Consider the following 17,517-nt stretch of genomic DNA (forward strand, 5'->3'; position numbering starts at 1 on the left):
ACTACAAGAACGTACTAAAAAATAACATACAATGTTAACATTCTCATATGGATCTAGGGGGAAAAATATGGTTTTGAGCTTTTCACATTTGTATCTAAAATCCCCACATATGTAGGATTTTCCTGTAAGTATTTCTGTTGATGAATTATATAGAGAACACTTGAGTTTGCTGCTCTGGTTCAATAAAAGCAATTAAGCAAACAAGACTCTGGAGCCAGATTGCCTGGACTGAAATCTTGACACTGCCTTTTCTAGATGTGTCACTCCGAGCAAGTTAGTTACTTTTTCTGAGCCTCAGTTTCCCTATTTATATACCAAGGATAATAATAACCTCTAAGTCATTAAATGAATTCACATACATAAACCACCAACAATGCATTGCATAAACTCCATATGTTTAACTGCTTTTATTTTTATAAAACAATGCAAATGTATGCTATGTTTTTATTACGGTTATCACTCTTCTAATAAAGTTGACAATATTATCATTAATGTCCACTATAGATAATGATGGAGGGCTTCCCTGGTGGCTCAGAAAGTAAAGCGTCTGCCTGCAATGTGGGAGATCTGGGTTTGATCCCTGGGTCGGGAAGTTCCCCTGGAGTAGGAAATAGCAACCCGCTCCAGTATTCTCCCCTGAAAAATTCCATTGATGGAGGAGCCTGGTAGGCTACAGTCCATGGGGTTGCAAAGAGTCAGACACGACTGAGAGACTTCACTTTCACTTTTTATAGATAATGATAAACTAGAGAAAGTCCAGATCACAATGACTTCACAAACACCCTCTTCAAACAGCTTAGCAAATAAAACAGCCAATGATAAAACTAATGTTAACTGTCAAAGCTATTCCAACTTCCTGCCAGCCTCTTCAAGGTCGGGGTAATGTGGAGGAAACAGGGTACACAGAGAGGTGCTGGGTTCAGGAAGCCCACCAGGCTTCTCTGTCCAAGGAATTCTCCAGGCACAAATACTGGAATGGGTAGCCATTCTCTTCTCTAGGCATCTTCCCAACCCAGGGATTGAACCCTGGTCTGCCACACTGCAGGCAGATTCCTTACCTTCTGAGCCACCACAGAAGCCCCTCAGGAAAGCTAGGAAAAATTAAACAGTTGGAGCTAATATGGGCAAGCATGAGGCCAGGAATCCATGCAGGTAACACAAAGGTTGAAAGGCACAAAGAAGTTACTGTGGTGAAAATATAAGAGCAACACAATGGAGAAACAGAATGCCTGAATTCTAACCCTGGTTCAGATGTCAACTAGATATGCTATCTCAAGAAAGCAAATTTTCTGGGTTTATTTGCCTCACGTAAAACAACCTGTTCTCAGGGTCGCTTATGCCCAAAGGTCAAATGCAATTACAAAGTTTTTAAGGAAAAAAAATAGCAAAGTTTTCTGGATTCACATTTTATAGGTAGAACAACTACTACAAAAAAAATGGAAGAAAGTTTTAAAACTTTATTTCTGTCAACAAAGTTTGAGAGTTTTCCTCTTTGCTAAAGTTTGTACTCTTTACCAAGTGTGGCTTATCTCACATTCTGACAGAGGAAGCACTATGAAAAAAGAGAAGTACAGAGTAAGGGGAGGTAGATGAGTTTAAAGTTTAAGTAGAAAGGAGAATAGGACTCATTAAGCTAATTGTGAAAGATTTGAAGAAGGTGAAGGAGCTAGCCATTTGGGTATCTGGGGCAGAGGGATATTTCAGAAAGTGGAACCAAACAGTGCAAAGCCAGAAGTGTGCCTAGAATAATTCAGTGAATAGAAAGGAGGCGTATGACTAGGCTAGGGTAAACAAGTGAAGAACGGCAGAAGTCAGAGAAATAATAATGGGCCACATCAGGTAGGGTCTTACAGGCCATTAAAAGGAACTTTAATTCTGAAGATGGGGAGTTCTGACAGAAAAGAGACATGATCTGATTTGTGTTTTAAAAGAATCACTGTGGCAGATGTACCAAAAAGACTGTAAAGGTTGAGAAGCAAAGGTGGGAGCAGGGTGAAGAAAAGTATGAAATATAAGGCAGAAGAGAGACAAGGACAACTCACGCCAGCAGTACAGAGATGGCAAAAAGTGGTCAGATTTTGGATATTTCTTTAAGACAGAGTCAACAGATTTACTTCTTGACAGATTAGATGCAGTAAAAGAAAAATAGGGACATCAAGGATGTGTCAAAAGACTTTTCTTACTCTAAGCAAACAGGATACCAGGTCTGCCATCAACTGAGAAGGGGAAGGCTACACTTGAGAGCTGATTTCGGGGGAAGAATACAAACTCAGTTTTGGATATTCTGGACTCTGAGACACTCAACCCATACAAATCTATAGACTCAAAAGAATTTTATTTTCCTGTCAATATGACAACACATATGAACATTAGTTCTGTTCAGTTCAGTGGCTCAGTCGTACCTGATTCTTTGAGATCCCCATGGACTGCAGCACGCCAGACTTCCCTGTCCATTACCAGCCCCCAGAGCTTACTCAAACTCATGTTGGGATTGAGTCAGTGATGCCATCCAACCATCTCATCCTCTGTTGTCCCCTTCTTCTCCCAACTTCAATCTTCCCCAGCATCAGGGTCTTTCCCAATGAGTCAGTTCTTTGCATCAGGTGGCCAAAGCATCGGAGTTTCAGCTTCAGCATCAGTCCTTTCAATGAATATTCAGGACTGATCTCCTTTAGGATGGACTGGTTGGATCTCCTTGCAGTCCAAGGGACTCTGAAGAGTCTTCTCTAACACCACAGTTCAAAAGCATCAATTCTTCAGCACTCAGCTTTCTTTAAACTCCAACTCTCACATCCATACATGACTACTGGAAAACCCATAGCTTTGACTAGATGGACCTTTGTTGGCAAAGTAATGTCTCTGCTTTTTAGTATGCTGTCTAGGTTGGTTACAGCTTTTCTTCCAAGGAGCAAGCATCTTTTAATTTTATGGCTGCAGTTACCATCTGCAGTGATTTTGGAGCCCCGAAAGATAAAGTCTGTCACTGTTTCCATTGTTTCCTCATCTATTTGCCATGAAGTGATGGGACCGGATGCCATGGTCTTAATTTTCTGTATGTTGAGCTCTACGCCAACTTTTTCACTCTCCTCTTTCACTTTCATCAAGAGGCCCTTTAGTTCTTCTTTGCTTTCTGCCATAAGGGTGGTGTCATCTGAATATCTGAGGTTATTGGTATTTCTCCTGGCAATCTCGATTCCAGCTTGTGCTTCATCCAGTCCAGCATTTCTCATGATGTATTCTGCATATAAGTTAAATAAGCAGGGTAACAATATACAGCCTTGACATACTCCTTTCCCAATTTTGAACCAGTCTGTTGTTCCATGTCCAGTTCTAACTGTTGCTTCTTGACCTGCATACAGATTTCTCAGGAGGCAGGTCAGGTGGTCTGGTATTCCCATCTCTTTCAGAATTTTCCACTGTTTGTTGTGATCCACACAGTCAAAGGCTTTGGCATAGTCAATAAAGCAAAAGTAGATGTTTTTCTGGAACTCTCTCACTTTTTTAATGATCCAACAAATGTTGGCAGTTTGATCTCTGGTTCCTCTGCCTTTTCTAAATCCAGCTGGAATATGTGGAAGTTCATGGTTCATGTACTGTTGAAGCCTGGCTTGGAGAATTTTGAGCATTACTTTTCTAGCGTGTGAGATATAAACCAGAAATTTCCAATTCAATCTGAACACACAGGTTATACAAATGGCAAGAGAAGAAAGCTCTTATTTTCTAATGCTGAACTCTGAGCTCAATGGAGTCAACTTTTTAGCTATTTTGGGAGATGAAGTCATAATCAAAGAAGAAATTAATAGATTTTAATACATAAAAATCATGCTTTAAATTCATCTGACTGCCTTAATACACATCCAAATATCAATGTGGCTCATGGAAGGATAGAACTGAAAGTGTACCCAGAAGATACAGAACCCCTAGAGTTGGAGACATAAATATATGAGTCTCAGAATATAACTCTAAAAATTTTAACTGTGTGACAAAATTCTATACATTTGAGTTCAACCAGCTCTGTGAAAGTATAATCTCATTTATAAACTAGTAAAATCAAAAATTTACTTAAATCATGTACTACAATCACTCATCACTATAGTTTCATAATATTCTAGTATTAGATTTTACTAATTTTCAACTATTAAGATTATATTTTCAGCAATTACATATGTTGTTAAGCAGCAAAAGTTTTATAAATATATAGTAATTAAACTTCATGGTTATTACTTCTGATAATTAGGGATTCAACTAATCTAACTCAACTACTTTACATTATCTGTATCAGACTAAGGAAAGAAGATTTTATATATCTAATCTGTATACAGTCTAGAATATGCTTCATATGTATACAACATTACGAGCAACACAGTGATGATAAACTATGTCCATTTAAGAAGCAATATACAGTTGAACTGGTTTAGAGTAGAGACTACCAAAATATCAACTTCAAGTAACATTTACAATTTTTTAAACAAATTTTAATTTATTAATTGGAATATAATTGCTTTACAATGTTGTATTAGTTTCTGCTATATAATAATGTGAATCAGCTATATGCATACATATATTCCCTCCCTCATGAGCTTCCCTCCCACCTCCAACATTTATAATTGGATAGTTTAGAAAGGACAGAGAAAGAAGGCTGGATACATAGGAACTCCTTCACTGGACTAATCAAGGACTCCACTGTAATTACAATGCATGATGAAAGAAAATAAAACCAGTTACTCTTGCAGGAAGCAGACAGACAGACAGATGAGGCAGACAGAGCTACAGACACACGGATTCGCTTCTTATCAATCAAAAAACAAAAGTAAGTTAAAATAGTCCAACCAACTCAACGCTAAGTAAACTTCACTTACTAGATGTAGAATGGAAGAGAGCGTCAAGAAGAAAATCATTTCTCCAGATCTTTGAGGAAATTTCAGTCCTTATGTAGACAATTCCGCTTTAAGAGTAAAAATGTAAAAAAGCAGTCTTTTCCTCAAATCTAATGAACAGATCACTGTCAAACACCACACATCTTGTAGTTAAAGGGTACAAAGGTCCTCACTTCAGAATCTACGATCTTGTGGGAAACCCAGGATCTTGTGGAGTAGCCACTGTTCTCTTGTCATACTTAGCTGCCCTGTGGCAGCAGAACAGGAAATGCAAGTATGTCATCATGACAGTCTCAAGTCAATAGTAAGGGCAGCCACCGATCTCTGACCTCACCGTTCACGAAGCCAAAACAAAGACCAAAAGAAAACAAAAAATAACACAACTGGGAAATGAGATGGCAAAAGTGACCGAGGCAATGTTCTGCCATACTTCATAGAAAAGTTGCTAAATTTGATGGCTTACAGCCAGAATTGTAATACCTCCTTTATCTAAAGTCTATCACCCTACACCAGGCCACTATCATCTCATCTTTACTGTTTCAACAGCTCCTAACTACTCTCCCCAGTTTCACTCTAATCTCTCTATAATCCTTTTTGGTCCCTACTGAGCTTGCCAATCTCATTTCAAGGAACTATCTCCTCTGTTTCCTGTGTTCTAGCCACAATACAGTAATAGCATCCTTTCAGTTCCTCAGGCAAGCCAAACTTATTTTGCTGTTCTCCAGACCTGCGGGGCTCTTCACAGGACTCTCTCACCCTTCCTAAATGTTACCTTCTCAGAAGGGTTCTCTATATCACATTATTTTCTGCCACAGATGCTAATGTCTCCTTCGCAGTAACTTTCTCAGACATAATTTATCTGTTAGCTGTTAAGCTCCAGAAGGGCAGAGGAACTATGTATGTTTCATTCATAACTGTAAACTCAGAGCCTCAAATAATACTGAGCATAAAATTTAATAAATACTTGTTAAATTACTTATCAGGAAACCTGAACAAGACAGTTGATAATGAAGGATTAACTGAAAAATACTCTGAGGAGATAAGAATCTCAAAACCCAAGTATTAAAAATCAAGCATCTAAATCCAGCACTCAGAACCAACTTCTCTTACTTTATACATTGGTCTTATAAGATTGGTTGTATCATTTCTAACCTAAAACTGATCAATTAGAAAGAAAAAAAGAACATAAACAGAAAGCAAAAGCTCTCATATGCAAAATTCAAAAGAAAGTGCCATTTAAAAAAGATCCTCAAACTTTAAAATACCTCAGTGGCCTCTAAGAACATCACTATGTACCAATCTGTCAAGATTTTCTTTTGATTAAGTTTCCTCTACTCAATCAGATAATTCTGACAGGATCTTAAAGCAGGAGAGCATATTTCCGACTGATTCTCAAGACAATGATAAAGATTAACCAAAAAATACACATGAAGGGATAAATATAAAAATATATGGCAATAATTTGCCAAATGTCTATTATGGTAATGTCTATGTGTCTATATGCCAAATGTCTATATGGTAATCAGATAAATTATTTCTGACTGTCACACCTAATCCCTGAGATAGATATCCCTTTTGCAGATGAGAAAACTAAAGTTAAGAAAGGTTAATGGCTACAGTTTGGAAGTCTCTGAGAACTGAAATCAATCTGCTTGACATCAGAGACCACTCTTTCCACAGAACCATCTCTTGCTTTCCAAATGTGTCTAAGAATCACCCAAGCTCCTATCAAAAATAAAAATTCCTAGACTCTTCCCTTAAAGATTCTGACTGAGGATGTCTGAAATGTATATTTTTTAAAATGTCCTTAGTGATTCTGATAATCGGGCAAGTAATTCTAATAATCAGCCAAGTTTAAGAAATACTGTACTGAGATTAAGCAAGACTGCATGAACATGGAAACATTGGCATAACATCTGATTTTACAAATGGGTTCTGAAACAAATTATGAAAAGTCACCAACAAATCTTACACAGAAGACATCAGAGTAAGGATACTTAAAAGCATCTGTTGCTGTTATATTTTAAAGCTTAATTTCATTGAGAATAGTATCTTAAGTAGCTTTATAGTAGATTAAAAAGGTAAGCCATAGATACTAAAAAGACTTAAAAGATTCCATTCTGAACCTTCCTGGTGGTGCAACAGATAAGAAACCACCTGCCAATGCAGGGGTCATCGGTTCAATCCCTAACCTGGGAAGATTCCATATGCCATGGAGCAACTAAGTCCGTGTACCACAACTACTGAGCTCTAGAGACCATGCTCTGCAACAAAGTATAGCCCCTGCTCAGCACAACTAGAGAAAGCCAGCCCAGAACAAGAAAGACCAGCACAAAAAATTTAAAAAATAAAAATTATTAAAAAAAGAAAAAAAGATTCCCTTCTGAGTACACAGTTGATCTAATATCTTAGGCGTTTAACCTGTTAGGAATATAAACTCAAGCTGGGATTCAAGAGCAGCTCTCAAAAATATTATTCTTTAGAATAATAACAGCTTTTGATTACTATCATAAATAATCTCTTATCATTTACTTTCCACCATTTAGTTGCTATATTCCACTTAGCTAAACACATAACATTTTAAGTACTAAATAATTTCACATCTGTTGGCAGGCAGAAATCCCACACTGAACTGTTTGGACTGGAATATCATGTGAATTTCAAATTACAGCAAAATTTTGATCAAGACCACCCCCAAGAAAAAGAAATGCAAAAAGGCAAAATGGTTGTCTGAGGAGGCCTTACAAATAGCTGAGAAAAGAAGCAAAGCTATAAGCAAAGGGGAAAAAGAAAGATATACCCATTTGAATGCACAGTTTCAAATAGCAAGGAGAGATAAGAAAGCCTTCCTCAGAGATCAATGCAAAGAAAGAGGAAAACAACAGAATGGGAAAGACTAGAGATCTCTTTAAGAAAATCAGAGATACCAAGGAAACATTTCATGCAAAGATGGGCACAATAAAGGACAGAAATGGTATGGACTTAACAGAAGCAGAAGATTTTAAGAAGAGGTCACAAGAATACACAGAAGATCTATACAAAAAAGACCATTTCATGACCCAGATAACCATGATGGTGTGATCACTCACCTAGAGCCAGGCATCCTAGAATGCAAAGTCAAATGGGCCTTAGGAAGCATCACTACAAACAAAGTTAGTGGAGGTAATGGAATTCCAGTTGATCTAATTCAAATCCTGAAAGATGATGCTGTGAAATTGCTGCTCTCAATATGCCAGCAAAATTGGAAAACTCAGCAGTGGCCACAGAAAAGGAAAAGGTTAGTTTTCATTCCAATCCCAAAGAAAGGCAATGTCAAAGAATGTTCAAACTACCACACAGTTGCACTCATCTCACACACTAGCAAAATAATGTTCAAAATTCTCCAAGCCAGGCTTCAACAGCACGTGAACCGTGAACTTCCAGATATTCAAGCTGGTTTTAGAAAAGGCAGAGAAACCAAAGATTAAATTGCCAACATTCATTGGATCATTGAAAAAGCGAGAGTTCCAAAAAACACCTACTTCTGCTTTATTGACTATGCCAAAGCCTTTGACTGTGTGGATCACAACAAACGGTGGAAAATTCTGAAAGAGATGGGACTACCAGACCACCTGACCTGCCTCCTGAGAAATCTGTATGCAGGTCAAGAAGCAACAGTTAGAACTAGACATGGAACAACAGACTGGTTCCAAGTTGGGAAAGGCATACATCAAGGCTGTATACTGTCACCCTGCTTATTTAACGTATATGCAGAGTTCAGTTCAGTCGCTCAGTCGTGTCCGACTCTTTGCGACCCCATGAATTGCAGCATGCCAGGCCTCCCTGTCCATCACCAACTCCTGGAGTTCACTCAAACTCACCTCCATCGAGTTGGTGATGCCATCCAGCCATCTCATCCTCTGTCGTCCCCTTCTCCTCCTGCCCCCAATCCCTCTCAGCATCAGAGTCTTTTCCAATGAGTCAACTCATGAGGTGGCCAAAGTATTGGAGTTTCAGCTTCAACATCAGTCCTTCCAATGAACACCCAGGACTGATCTCCTTCAGAATGGACTGGCTGGATCTCCTTGCAGTCCAAGGGACTCTCAAGAGTCTTCTCCAACACCACAGTTCAAAAGCATCAATTCTTCAGCACTCAGCTTTCTTCACAGTCCAACTCTCACATCCATACATGACTACTGGAAAAACCATAGCCTGCAGAGTACATTATGAGAAATGATGGACTGGATGCAGCACAAGCTGGAATCAAGATTGCCAGGAGAAATACCAATAACCTCAGATATTCAGATGACACCACCCTTATGGCAGAAAGCAAAGAAGAACTAAAGAGCCTCTTGATGAAAGTGAAAGAGGAGAGTGAAAAAGTTGGCTTAAAGCTCAACATTCAGAAAATTAAGACCAAGGCATCCGGTCCCATCACTTCATGGCAAATAGATGGGGAAACAATGGAAACAGTGACTGACTTTATCTTTCAGGGCTTCAAAATCACTGCAGATGGTGACTGCAGCGATGAAATTAAAAGACGCTTGCTTCCTTGGAAGAAAAGCTGTGACCAGCCTAGACAGCATACTAAAAAGCAGAGACATTACTTTGCCAACAAAGGTCTATCTAGTCAAAGCTATTCGTTTTCCAATAGTCATGTATGGATATGAGAGTTGGACTATAAAGAAAGCTGAGCATCGAAGAATTGATGCTTTTGAACTGTGGTGTTAGAGAAGACTCTTGAGAATCCCCTGGACTACAAGGAGATCCAACCAGTCCATCCTAAAGGAAATCAGTCCTGAATATTCATTGAAAGGACTGATGCTGAAGCTGAAACTCCAATACTTTGGCCACCTGATGCAAACAACTGACTCATTGGAAAAGACCCTGATGCCAGGAAAAACTGAAGGCAGGAGGAGAAGGGGACAACAGAGGATGAGATGGTTGGATGGCATCACAGACTCGATAGAAATGAGTTTGAGTAAGCTCTGGCAGTTAGTGATGGACAGGGAAGCCTGGTATGCTGCAGTCCACAGGGTCGCAAAGAGCTGGACACGAATGAGTGACTGAACTGATCAGGTGAATTTCAAATTACAATAAAATTTTGAAATAAGCTTACTACCATATTTCTCATTTCTTCAAGAAAGTTTACTCACTGAGAAGTTTTAGCACTTGGTCCAGTTAAGATATTGATCACTCTTTTCTTTATAGTGTCAGAAATATGCTCAATGCTATGTTCTAAATCAAAGTAATTTCCTCTCAAATTATAAGGAGCAAGAAAAATCTCTGAGAAAATAATATCTACTTTAAACAGATAATTTTTTCACAATCACCAAACTTGCTCTTTAGAAAAAGACAAACCAGGGAATTTCCTGGAGGTCCAGTGGTTAAGACTGTGCTTTCACTGCCAGGGTTCAATTTTTGGCCAGGGAACTAAGATCCTGAAAGTGTGGCCAAAAATAAAAAAAATAAAGTAAAAAATGATGATCCATTTATCTTATGAATATGATTATAAGAGTTCTATTGTTAAATAGTTTGCCTTCATTCAGAGGTACCAAAAAAAAAGAAGAAAACACTTATTCTTTTGACAAGTTTGACAAGATACAAAGATGTATGCAATTACCTCATTTATTTAGAGAACATTTCAGAACTCATCATATTCCAGACAGGGCTTCCCTGATAGCTCAGGTGGTAAAGAATCTACCTGCAATGCAGGAGACCCCAGGTCAATTTCTGGGTAAAGAAGATCCACTGGAGAAGGGATAGGCTACCCACTCCAGTATTCTTGGGCTTCCCCTGTGGCTCAGCTGGTAAAGAATCTGTCTGTAATGCGGGAGATCTGGGTTTGATCCCTGGGTTGGGAAGATCCCCTGGAGAAGGAAAAGGCTACCCACTCCAGTATTCTGGCCTGGAGAAGTCCATGGACTGTACTGGGTGGCAAAGAGTCAGACACGACTGGGTGACTGTCACTTCACTTCACTATTCCAGACACCATATTAAACAGTGGAGAAATAAAAACCAATAAGCATAATTCCTGCCTTCAAAAAACTATCCAGCTTTGTGGAGAAATATCAAGAAGAACCTTAAAAGTCTCCAAACAAAATATTTAATCTTAAAAAAATGGAATAATTACGCTGAGTGGAGATAAGGAGGTGAGAGTTACAAAAGTTTACGAAATTATTTAACTGAAATCAATCTGTTATTTAAGCAAATCTCCTGTTGCTTACCACAGCATGCAGTAGCAATCTTGGTCCAGGACATTTCAAGACAGAATTTTTTTTAACTCTACTATCTGAAAGGTCAATATATACTGAGGTGTTCTGTGATGTCTCCTATGCAAAGGTCCTACTGTATTCCAAAGTGTTTCCATATTTTTTCAACTCACATTTCTCAATCTTTCAATTTTCCCCAGCTTACGTGAGATGAATGATAAAGAGAGTGATGTCTCACAGCCATTGATAAAAACTGGTAAAAGATGAGGAATTTTTATGGACATTGTAGAAAGATTATACCTCAGAGGAAAGTACCCGAAGACACAGTAATTTAGTGAATAGAAGAGAATAACATTAGAAACAAATCTAAAAATAAGCTAGTTCTATGACAAGGCTTATGTTAGAAGTCAAAAATTATACATTTCCTAGGGAGGCTCCAAGTTTGAGTTTTATATGGGAGGGCATGAAACGAGATAGAAACTAATAATGTCAGTTATGATGACAGATTAGACAGGAAATACTGGCCTAAAACCTAGTTTTAAATTCTAATTTTTATATTAAGCACTGCTATCATCACTGTGAAAAATCTAACTCTTCAACAAATGATAGTTACAAAAATTTATTCTAAGGGGAAGAGAATGTTATAATTTTAAAAAATATTAACCAATTTTGCCAATTAACACCTAATACATTAATAACCTTTCCTTCATCTTCATTACATAATAAACTGAGAAGTACAAACACACACAGAAAAATCTTTTAACTGAAGTGTGAGCAAGTCTTTTAAATTATATGTACATAAAAATTATGCAATAACAGGAACTTATCATTTCCCTCTCTTCCTTCAAACATCACTTTTCCTCAAAATACTATTTTGTATAAGATTTCTTCCTACTGGAGCTGCCACCTTGTTCCATATTTCTACATGCAAATCTAAAAATAAAGGAAATTATTACATTCATCTAGAAAAATATCAAGAAAGAATACTGATCTTATGGAAGTACACAGTTTAAGCCTGACTTGTGGTCAATATGAAAATACTAGAAACTACATTAAAGCAAACTTCACTTAAGCAAATTATACATTTTAAATACTTGTATGCCCAAAATCTGATTATGCCACAAAACTAACCAAGCCCTGCCTGTGTAGTAGAACATGAAAGATGGCTTACTTTCTCACATCACTATAATGACATGCTGCACTGTCATATGAGAATACAGGGACTTCTAAAATAACAGCAATATTATAATATGATGTATTATAGAGGGGAAAAGAGTGGAAATAATCAATCATAAAGGTCTACTCAAAAGTGAAATCTGTGAAAAACACACATGAATGGATCTATATAGTTTCGGATTGATGTGGATTACAGATGAGTCTATACATTACACTATATTGACTTCCAAACTGGTAAGGGAAAACAGTTCTGAGTAGCTCCTTAGTTTAAACAAAGGAGGAGCAGATAGGGCAGCTGTAGTGATAAGCTTAACCAGTAGTCTTTTAACTGTTTTAATAGCTCTTCCCATTTATACTTGCAGGCAAGAAACACTGAACGTGCTCAACAGTTATAGCAATCCACAAACACCAATTTCAAAAACCATTATAGGTATTAACTGGCTCCTACTGGCATAGTATGCCTGTGAATGATACAAAAAGTTTTGTACTACTATTAACCGTACTTATCTATGTCAACACAAAACAGGATTAGGCCTTCAATGCAGAAGATTCTTATTAATTCTCCTTGAAATATTTCACACCATTTACCCTCATACAAATCGCCCAGAAATGGAAAAATAAGACTAAAGTGAATCACTATTAAGTTTGAGAATGGCAGTTTGGATTTCTTAGTACTGTGCTTTATACCTATGTTTCTCAAAGAGGAACACTATATGTGTGGATGGTAATTAATAAAGGTTATATTTATTGAGCACAGTACCACACAATGTAATGAACTCTTTGCATGCACTGTCTCAATTAATCCTTAATTTTAACAATTAGGGACTACAACTAGCCCCATCTTAAACGAAGAGTCACAGATAAATAATTTACCCAAGAAGTGGCAAAGGGTAGATGTGAACCCAGAGCCTAGAACCAGAGTAACAGGAAAGAAAGTGAAGTTGTTGAGAGAGAGCACAGAAAAATTAACTTCTATGTAGAAAGCCATACTGTTTATTGGGGGCATTTAGTTTCTCTTAATACTCTGGAATAGCGGTTTTTAATCCTGGGTACCTACGTGAGTCACTTGTGGAACTTTTTAAACAAACTAGGTCCTCACTCAGATACTTGGCTTCCACTGAGGCAAGGACAAAAACTCCCCAAGTGATTCTAATGGGCAATTAAGATTGGGAACCACTAATAATTCTCTCCCACTCTGTTAACCTCTGTAAGTAGCCAACTAAAACCAAATTTACTAATCACCTATTCGGTTCTGAGCTCTCTGACTTTTCCATCATGCCCAACAATGTACTTAGCTTTTCTTTTACTCAAACAGAAGAAACATTATAACTATAGCTGCACCTTTTAAAATAAAATTTTGCCAGCTTTTCTTTGATATGAGGAATTTAAGGGGAAGGGTGGGCAGATACCATGATAAAGTTTGAAAACCAATCTTTAAGCACTCCTTAAGTTTAAAAGAATGTATTAGGTTCAAATAGTGAAACAAAAAATGGCAGGCTCTGACATGTAAACATTTCTGTGATATATGTTAAAAAGATTTAATATCCCATAGTATTTAGCTATATGTCTTAATTATGCCAGTGATGACACTTAAAATACTAAGTAACTCTTAGTACGGTGATATTTTATTGTCTTCTCATGGCACTGTGACAGATAATGCAGTGTTTTTATACTAAGTCACCAGAATATAAACTAACAGGTGCTAAAGAAATCAAAGCATTACATAAGCACACCCAAACAACAATATGGCTGGTCATACCATGTTTTGAGAAGTGCAAGGATTTTACTGACAGTCTTATATGAGAAGTCCTACTATTTCACTAAAAGTTATTCACTGCACATCCCACTCACCCTAAGCCAAAAATAAAATATGAAGTGTGTTCCAGGCAATTTCAAACTTACTGGCCCTTTGTATTTTACTAAAAAGGTAAAGTGGAGAGATGTCTAACAAGCATGAAGTTTGACCTAGGATTTGAACAGAGATCTAAAATGAAAAGTCATAAATTCCTCAACTTGTACGAAACTCTGAACTTCTCAGACAAACATTACAAAACTTCCTGCTTCCGGACAGCTCATTATTTGGTTCTAGTCTTCACATTCCTTTATTAGTCATGACCTTTCAGAAAGTGCTCCTTCCTTATTGTTTGAATAATATCAGACTTTTAAAATGTTGCCAACTGAACTTACAGGAACCCTTATCAAATGAAGAAGCCATCCCAGAGTTCGTGCCCCAAGGAAGGACTTAAAATTACAGAGAACCCTGAGTAACCTGAGCAGTTTGTGCCCATCACGTAGCTTTTTCTTTAATTATGTGTAAACATACATCATTCTGCATCTTAAATACATATGTTCATCCATACATTTTTTTATCATATACAATTACAGGAACTTGCATTAGTTCCGCACAAACTGACTCTGCAGGAAACTGGGAAGACTTGTGGGTATGAGTGAAACAGACACGACGACAGGGAACCACTCATTACCGATCGTCGCTAGGGTTTCACCCGGCCCAGATCCGGCCTCTGAGCCATATGTCACTAGGCTCAAAGGCACAAACGAGGAAAGAGAACCACAAGGTAAATGGACGAGAAAACTGGGGGAGGCACCTGAGAAATACATGTATTTCCACCTCGAAGCTGAAGGGGTGGCCAGAAGGGCAGACCCCAAAGAATAACCTTCCTCCTGGGATCCGTCAGAGCGCCCAGGCCCGCGGGGCCTGCTAACAGGAGTGGGGAGGAGCGGGGGCGGGGGGCGTAGGGCAGCGTTTGTCCCCACTCCGGAGACAGAAACAAATGAAAATAAAGCAAGTTCTCACTTCCTGGTCGCCTACTCTTCCCGAAGGCCTCAGACACCCGACGGACACCGGGGAGAGAAGGCCCCCGCGGAGCAAGGGGCCCACCCCAGCCCTGCACCTCCCGTCCTCGCCCTAGCCCTCCACCGGGCCTTACACGGTGACGTGACCGGAGCCGCGGACCACCACCGGGTCCGGCGAGTACTTGAGCAGCTGCTCTTCCAGGGCCCGCTCCTCGTCCTCCTCCTCCTCATAGATCTCGTCGAAATCCGCCATCCTGAGACTCTGAGACCCCCGGACCGAAGGGGCCTGTCCAGAGGCTGAGGCCGAGATACGGGCTGGCGAGGCGGCGAAGGCTGAGGGGAGTCGCTGCCGCGGGCTCCGAGGCCGCGGAGTTCGTTCTGTGCTCTCTCGGCTTCGGCTACAGAGGAGATGGGGTCCTTGCCGTCGGCGCCGCCGCCGCCATTACCGTCAGCAATAACAACAACACAATGTCAACATCCGCCCAAGGGCCGACACCTCCACCAGCACTGCCGCGACCGCCGCAGCAGCAACTCAGGCAACCACAGCAACAGCCAGAGCCTCCCGCAGCGGGAGCACCCGGCTACGACATCGCGAGACTTCCCGGGAGTGCCGGCGGGCGGGTGAGTGGGCGCGTGGGCGCGAGAGCGCGCGGGCAGGCGGGCGGGAGCGCGCACGTGAGGCCTCGCGCGCTTCCCCAGGTCGCCTTCCTCGTCCTCCACCCGTCGTCTACTCCTGGAGCGCGCTCCCGCTGGCGCGGCCCCGCCCTCCAGGAGAAGAGTAGCTGACCCTTAAGGAGAATGTCTCTGGAAACTGGTGGTTTTGACCCCGACCAAAGAACAGAGCTCTGAGTGTCCAGTGGGGCACTTGGTTCCCCAGAGTAATCTCTAACCAAAACAACTAACAATAAAAGCCCTAGTTTGGAATAGAGAATTTATTGTGCATGTGGTTGCCGGTTTATCCGATAATCGAATCTCACTTTTCGTCAGTTTTTTTAGTCTGTGATGAGAACCAGAGTCTGTAGTTTTCCAGTTTGAGGAACCCAACAGACACAGCTCAAATATGTTTGCCCACTGTAATACAGGATTTTTCAAAATATGTCCAAGTTCAAACATCGTGTCCCATCGTCCCCTTAAATACAGATGAGGCCAGTGGTGCTGATATTTTTTTTTTCTTATGAGAAAACTCATTGTAGTCAGGCCATGACACAAAATTAACAAACTCTTGATTCCAGATTAGAAGATGCAGTTGCCTCCCTAACTTCTTCACAAGCCATAAACTCATTTCTCCTTTAAGAATTTAGGGAATCCCTTTCCCTTCCTTCCAGCTCTTCCCAGGAAAGGAACGTTGAAGGGAGGAGAGCGGAGGCAGAATTCAGTGGATTCCTCTCACCTGCCTAGATCATTGCTAAAGGCCCAAGGTTCACTCTGGGTATTTGGTTGTAGTCATAGTCAAGAACCTGCCCAGGCAAACAAATAGTTCAGGGGCAGGAGTGGGCTCCTGAAAGAGTCCAGGATAAGGCATATATACTGATAGCAGGACCTGGTGCTGGTCAGAATATTCTCCCAAGTACAGTGTTCACTTCCTACCAGTTTAGATGATTCGTTGTTGAGTTGAGAGTGCAAAGGCGGGCAATCAGGGCAAGTGAGAAATGCCAAAGAACGTCCTACTAGTAATGGCTGGAAAAACCGAACATAGTTAGCCAAGAAAAGATTAAAGAAAAACATAGTAGATCGATTCAAACTTGCTATGTGTCTCTCCTGAGGACATTTATTCGTTCAAGAGATAGGTACTGAGCACCAACCATGTGGCAGGCACCATGGGGGGTGTGTGTGTGTGTATGATGAGGTATAGTTTCTGCCTTCTAGTAGCTTATTCATCACTAAGGCAAGCAATCATAACCCTGCTGAGTGCTCCCAGAGGAGTATAGAGAGGGTGGTAATAGAGCACACAGGAGAGAGCTTGGTTTGGTGATTGACTTCCCTGATGGTTCAGACGTTAAAAGCATCTGCCTATAATGCAGGGGACCCAGGTTCGATCCCTGGGTCGGGAAGATCCCCTGGAGAAGTAAATGGCATCCCACTCCAGTACTCTTGCCTGGAAAATCCCATGGACGGAGGAGCCTGGTAGGCTTCAGTCTATAGAGTCACAAAGAGTCGGACATGACTGAGCGACTTCACTGACTGCATGACTTTGAATTCAGCTCTATCACTTACAATGTGACTCTGGACCAGTCATTTAACTTCTTTGCTCCTCGTGTGTAAAATGAGGATAATAATAGTACTACCCCACTGGGCTGCTCTGCAGATTAAACAAGTCACTACATGTGAAATGCTTAGAAGAAAACCTCGCACATAGTAAATATTGGGTGGCAAGAGGGTATCTCTATGGTCCCATCCAACTAGTTAACTGCCTGAGGATCAGCTCAGTTTTTTTGCATTATGTAATGCGTTACTGTTTA

At 40.0% G+C, this 17,517-nt stretch overlaps 1 protein-coding gene and 1 long non-coding RNA gene across 3 annotated transcripts in view; one reads left to right on the forward strand and one right to left on the reverse strand.

Moving 5' to 3' along the window:
• CHIC2 (cysteine rich hydrophobic domain 2) overlaps window positions 1–15,826 on the reverse strand; it is a 59,254-nt gene extending 43,428 nt beyond the window's left edge. The window contains exon 1 of one of the 2 annotated variants that reach the window (XM_069594146.1): window positions 15,193–15,826. In XM_069594146.1, the coding sequence (XP_069450247.1) occupies window positions 15,193–15,311 (119 nt within the window). In that variant the 5' untranslated portion in view covers window positions 15,312–15,826. The remainder of the gene's footprint in view (window positions 1–15,192) is intronic. The other variant, XM_069594147.1, reaches the window with a different exon arrangement.
• LOC138442545 (uncharacterized) lies at window positions 14,664–15,989 on the forward strand. Its single transcript, XR_011257766.1, has 2 exons — window positions 14,664–14,820; window positions 15,086–15,989. It is a non-coding gene; the product is annotated as an uncharacterized lncRNA (long non-coding RNA).
• Window positions 15,990–17,517: the final 1,528 nt, after the last annotated feature.

The sequence above is a fragment of the Ovis canadensis genome, chromosome 6 (genome assembly GCF_042477335.2).
Source record: "Ovis canadensis isolate MfBH-ARS-UI-01 breed Bighorn chromosome 6, ARS-UI_OviCan_v2, whole genome shotgun sequence".
In the NCBI taxonomy this organism is placed as follows: domain Eukaryota; kingdom Metazoa; phylum Chordata; class Mammalia; order Artiodactyla; family Bovidae; genus Ovis; species Ovis canadensis.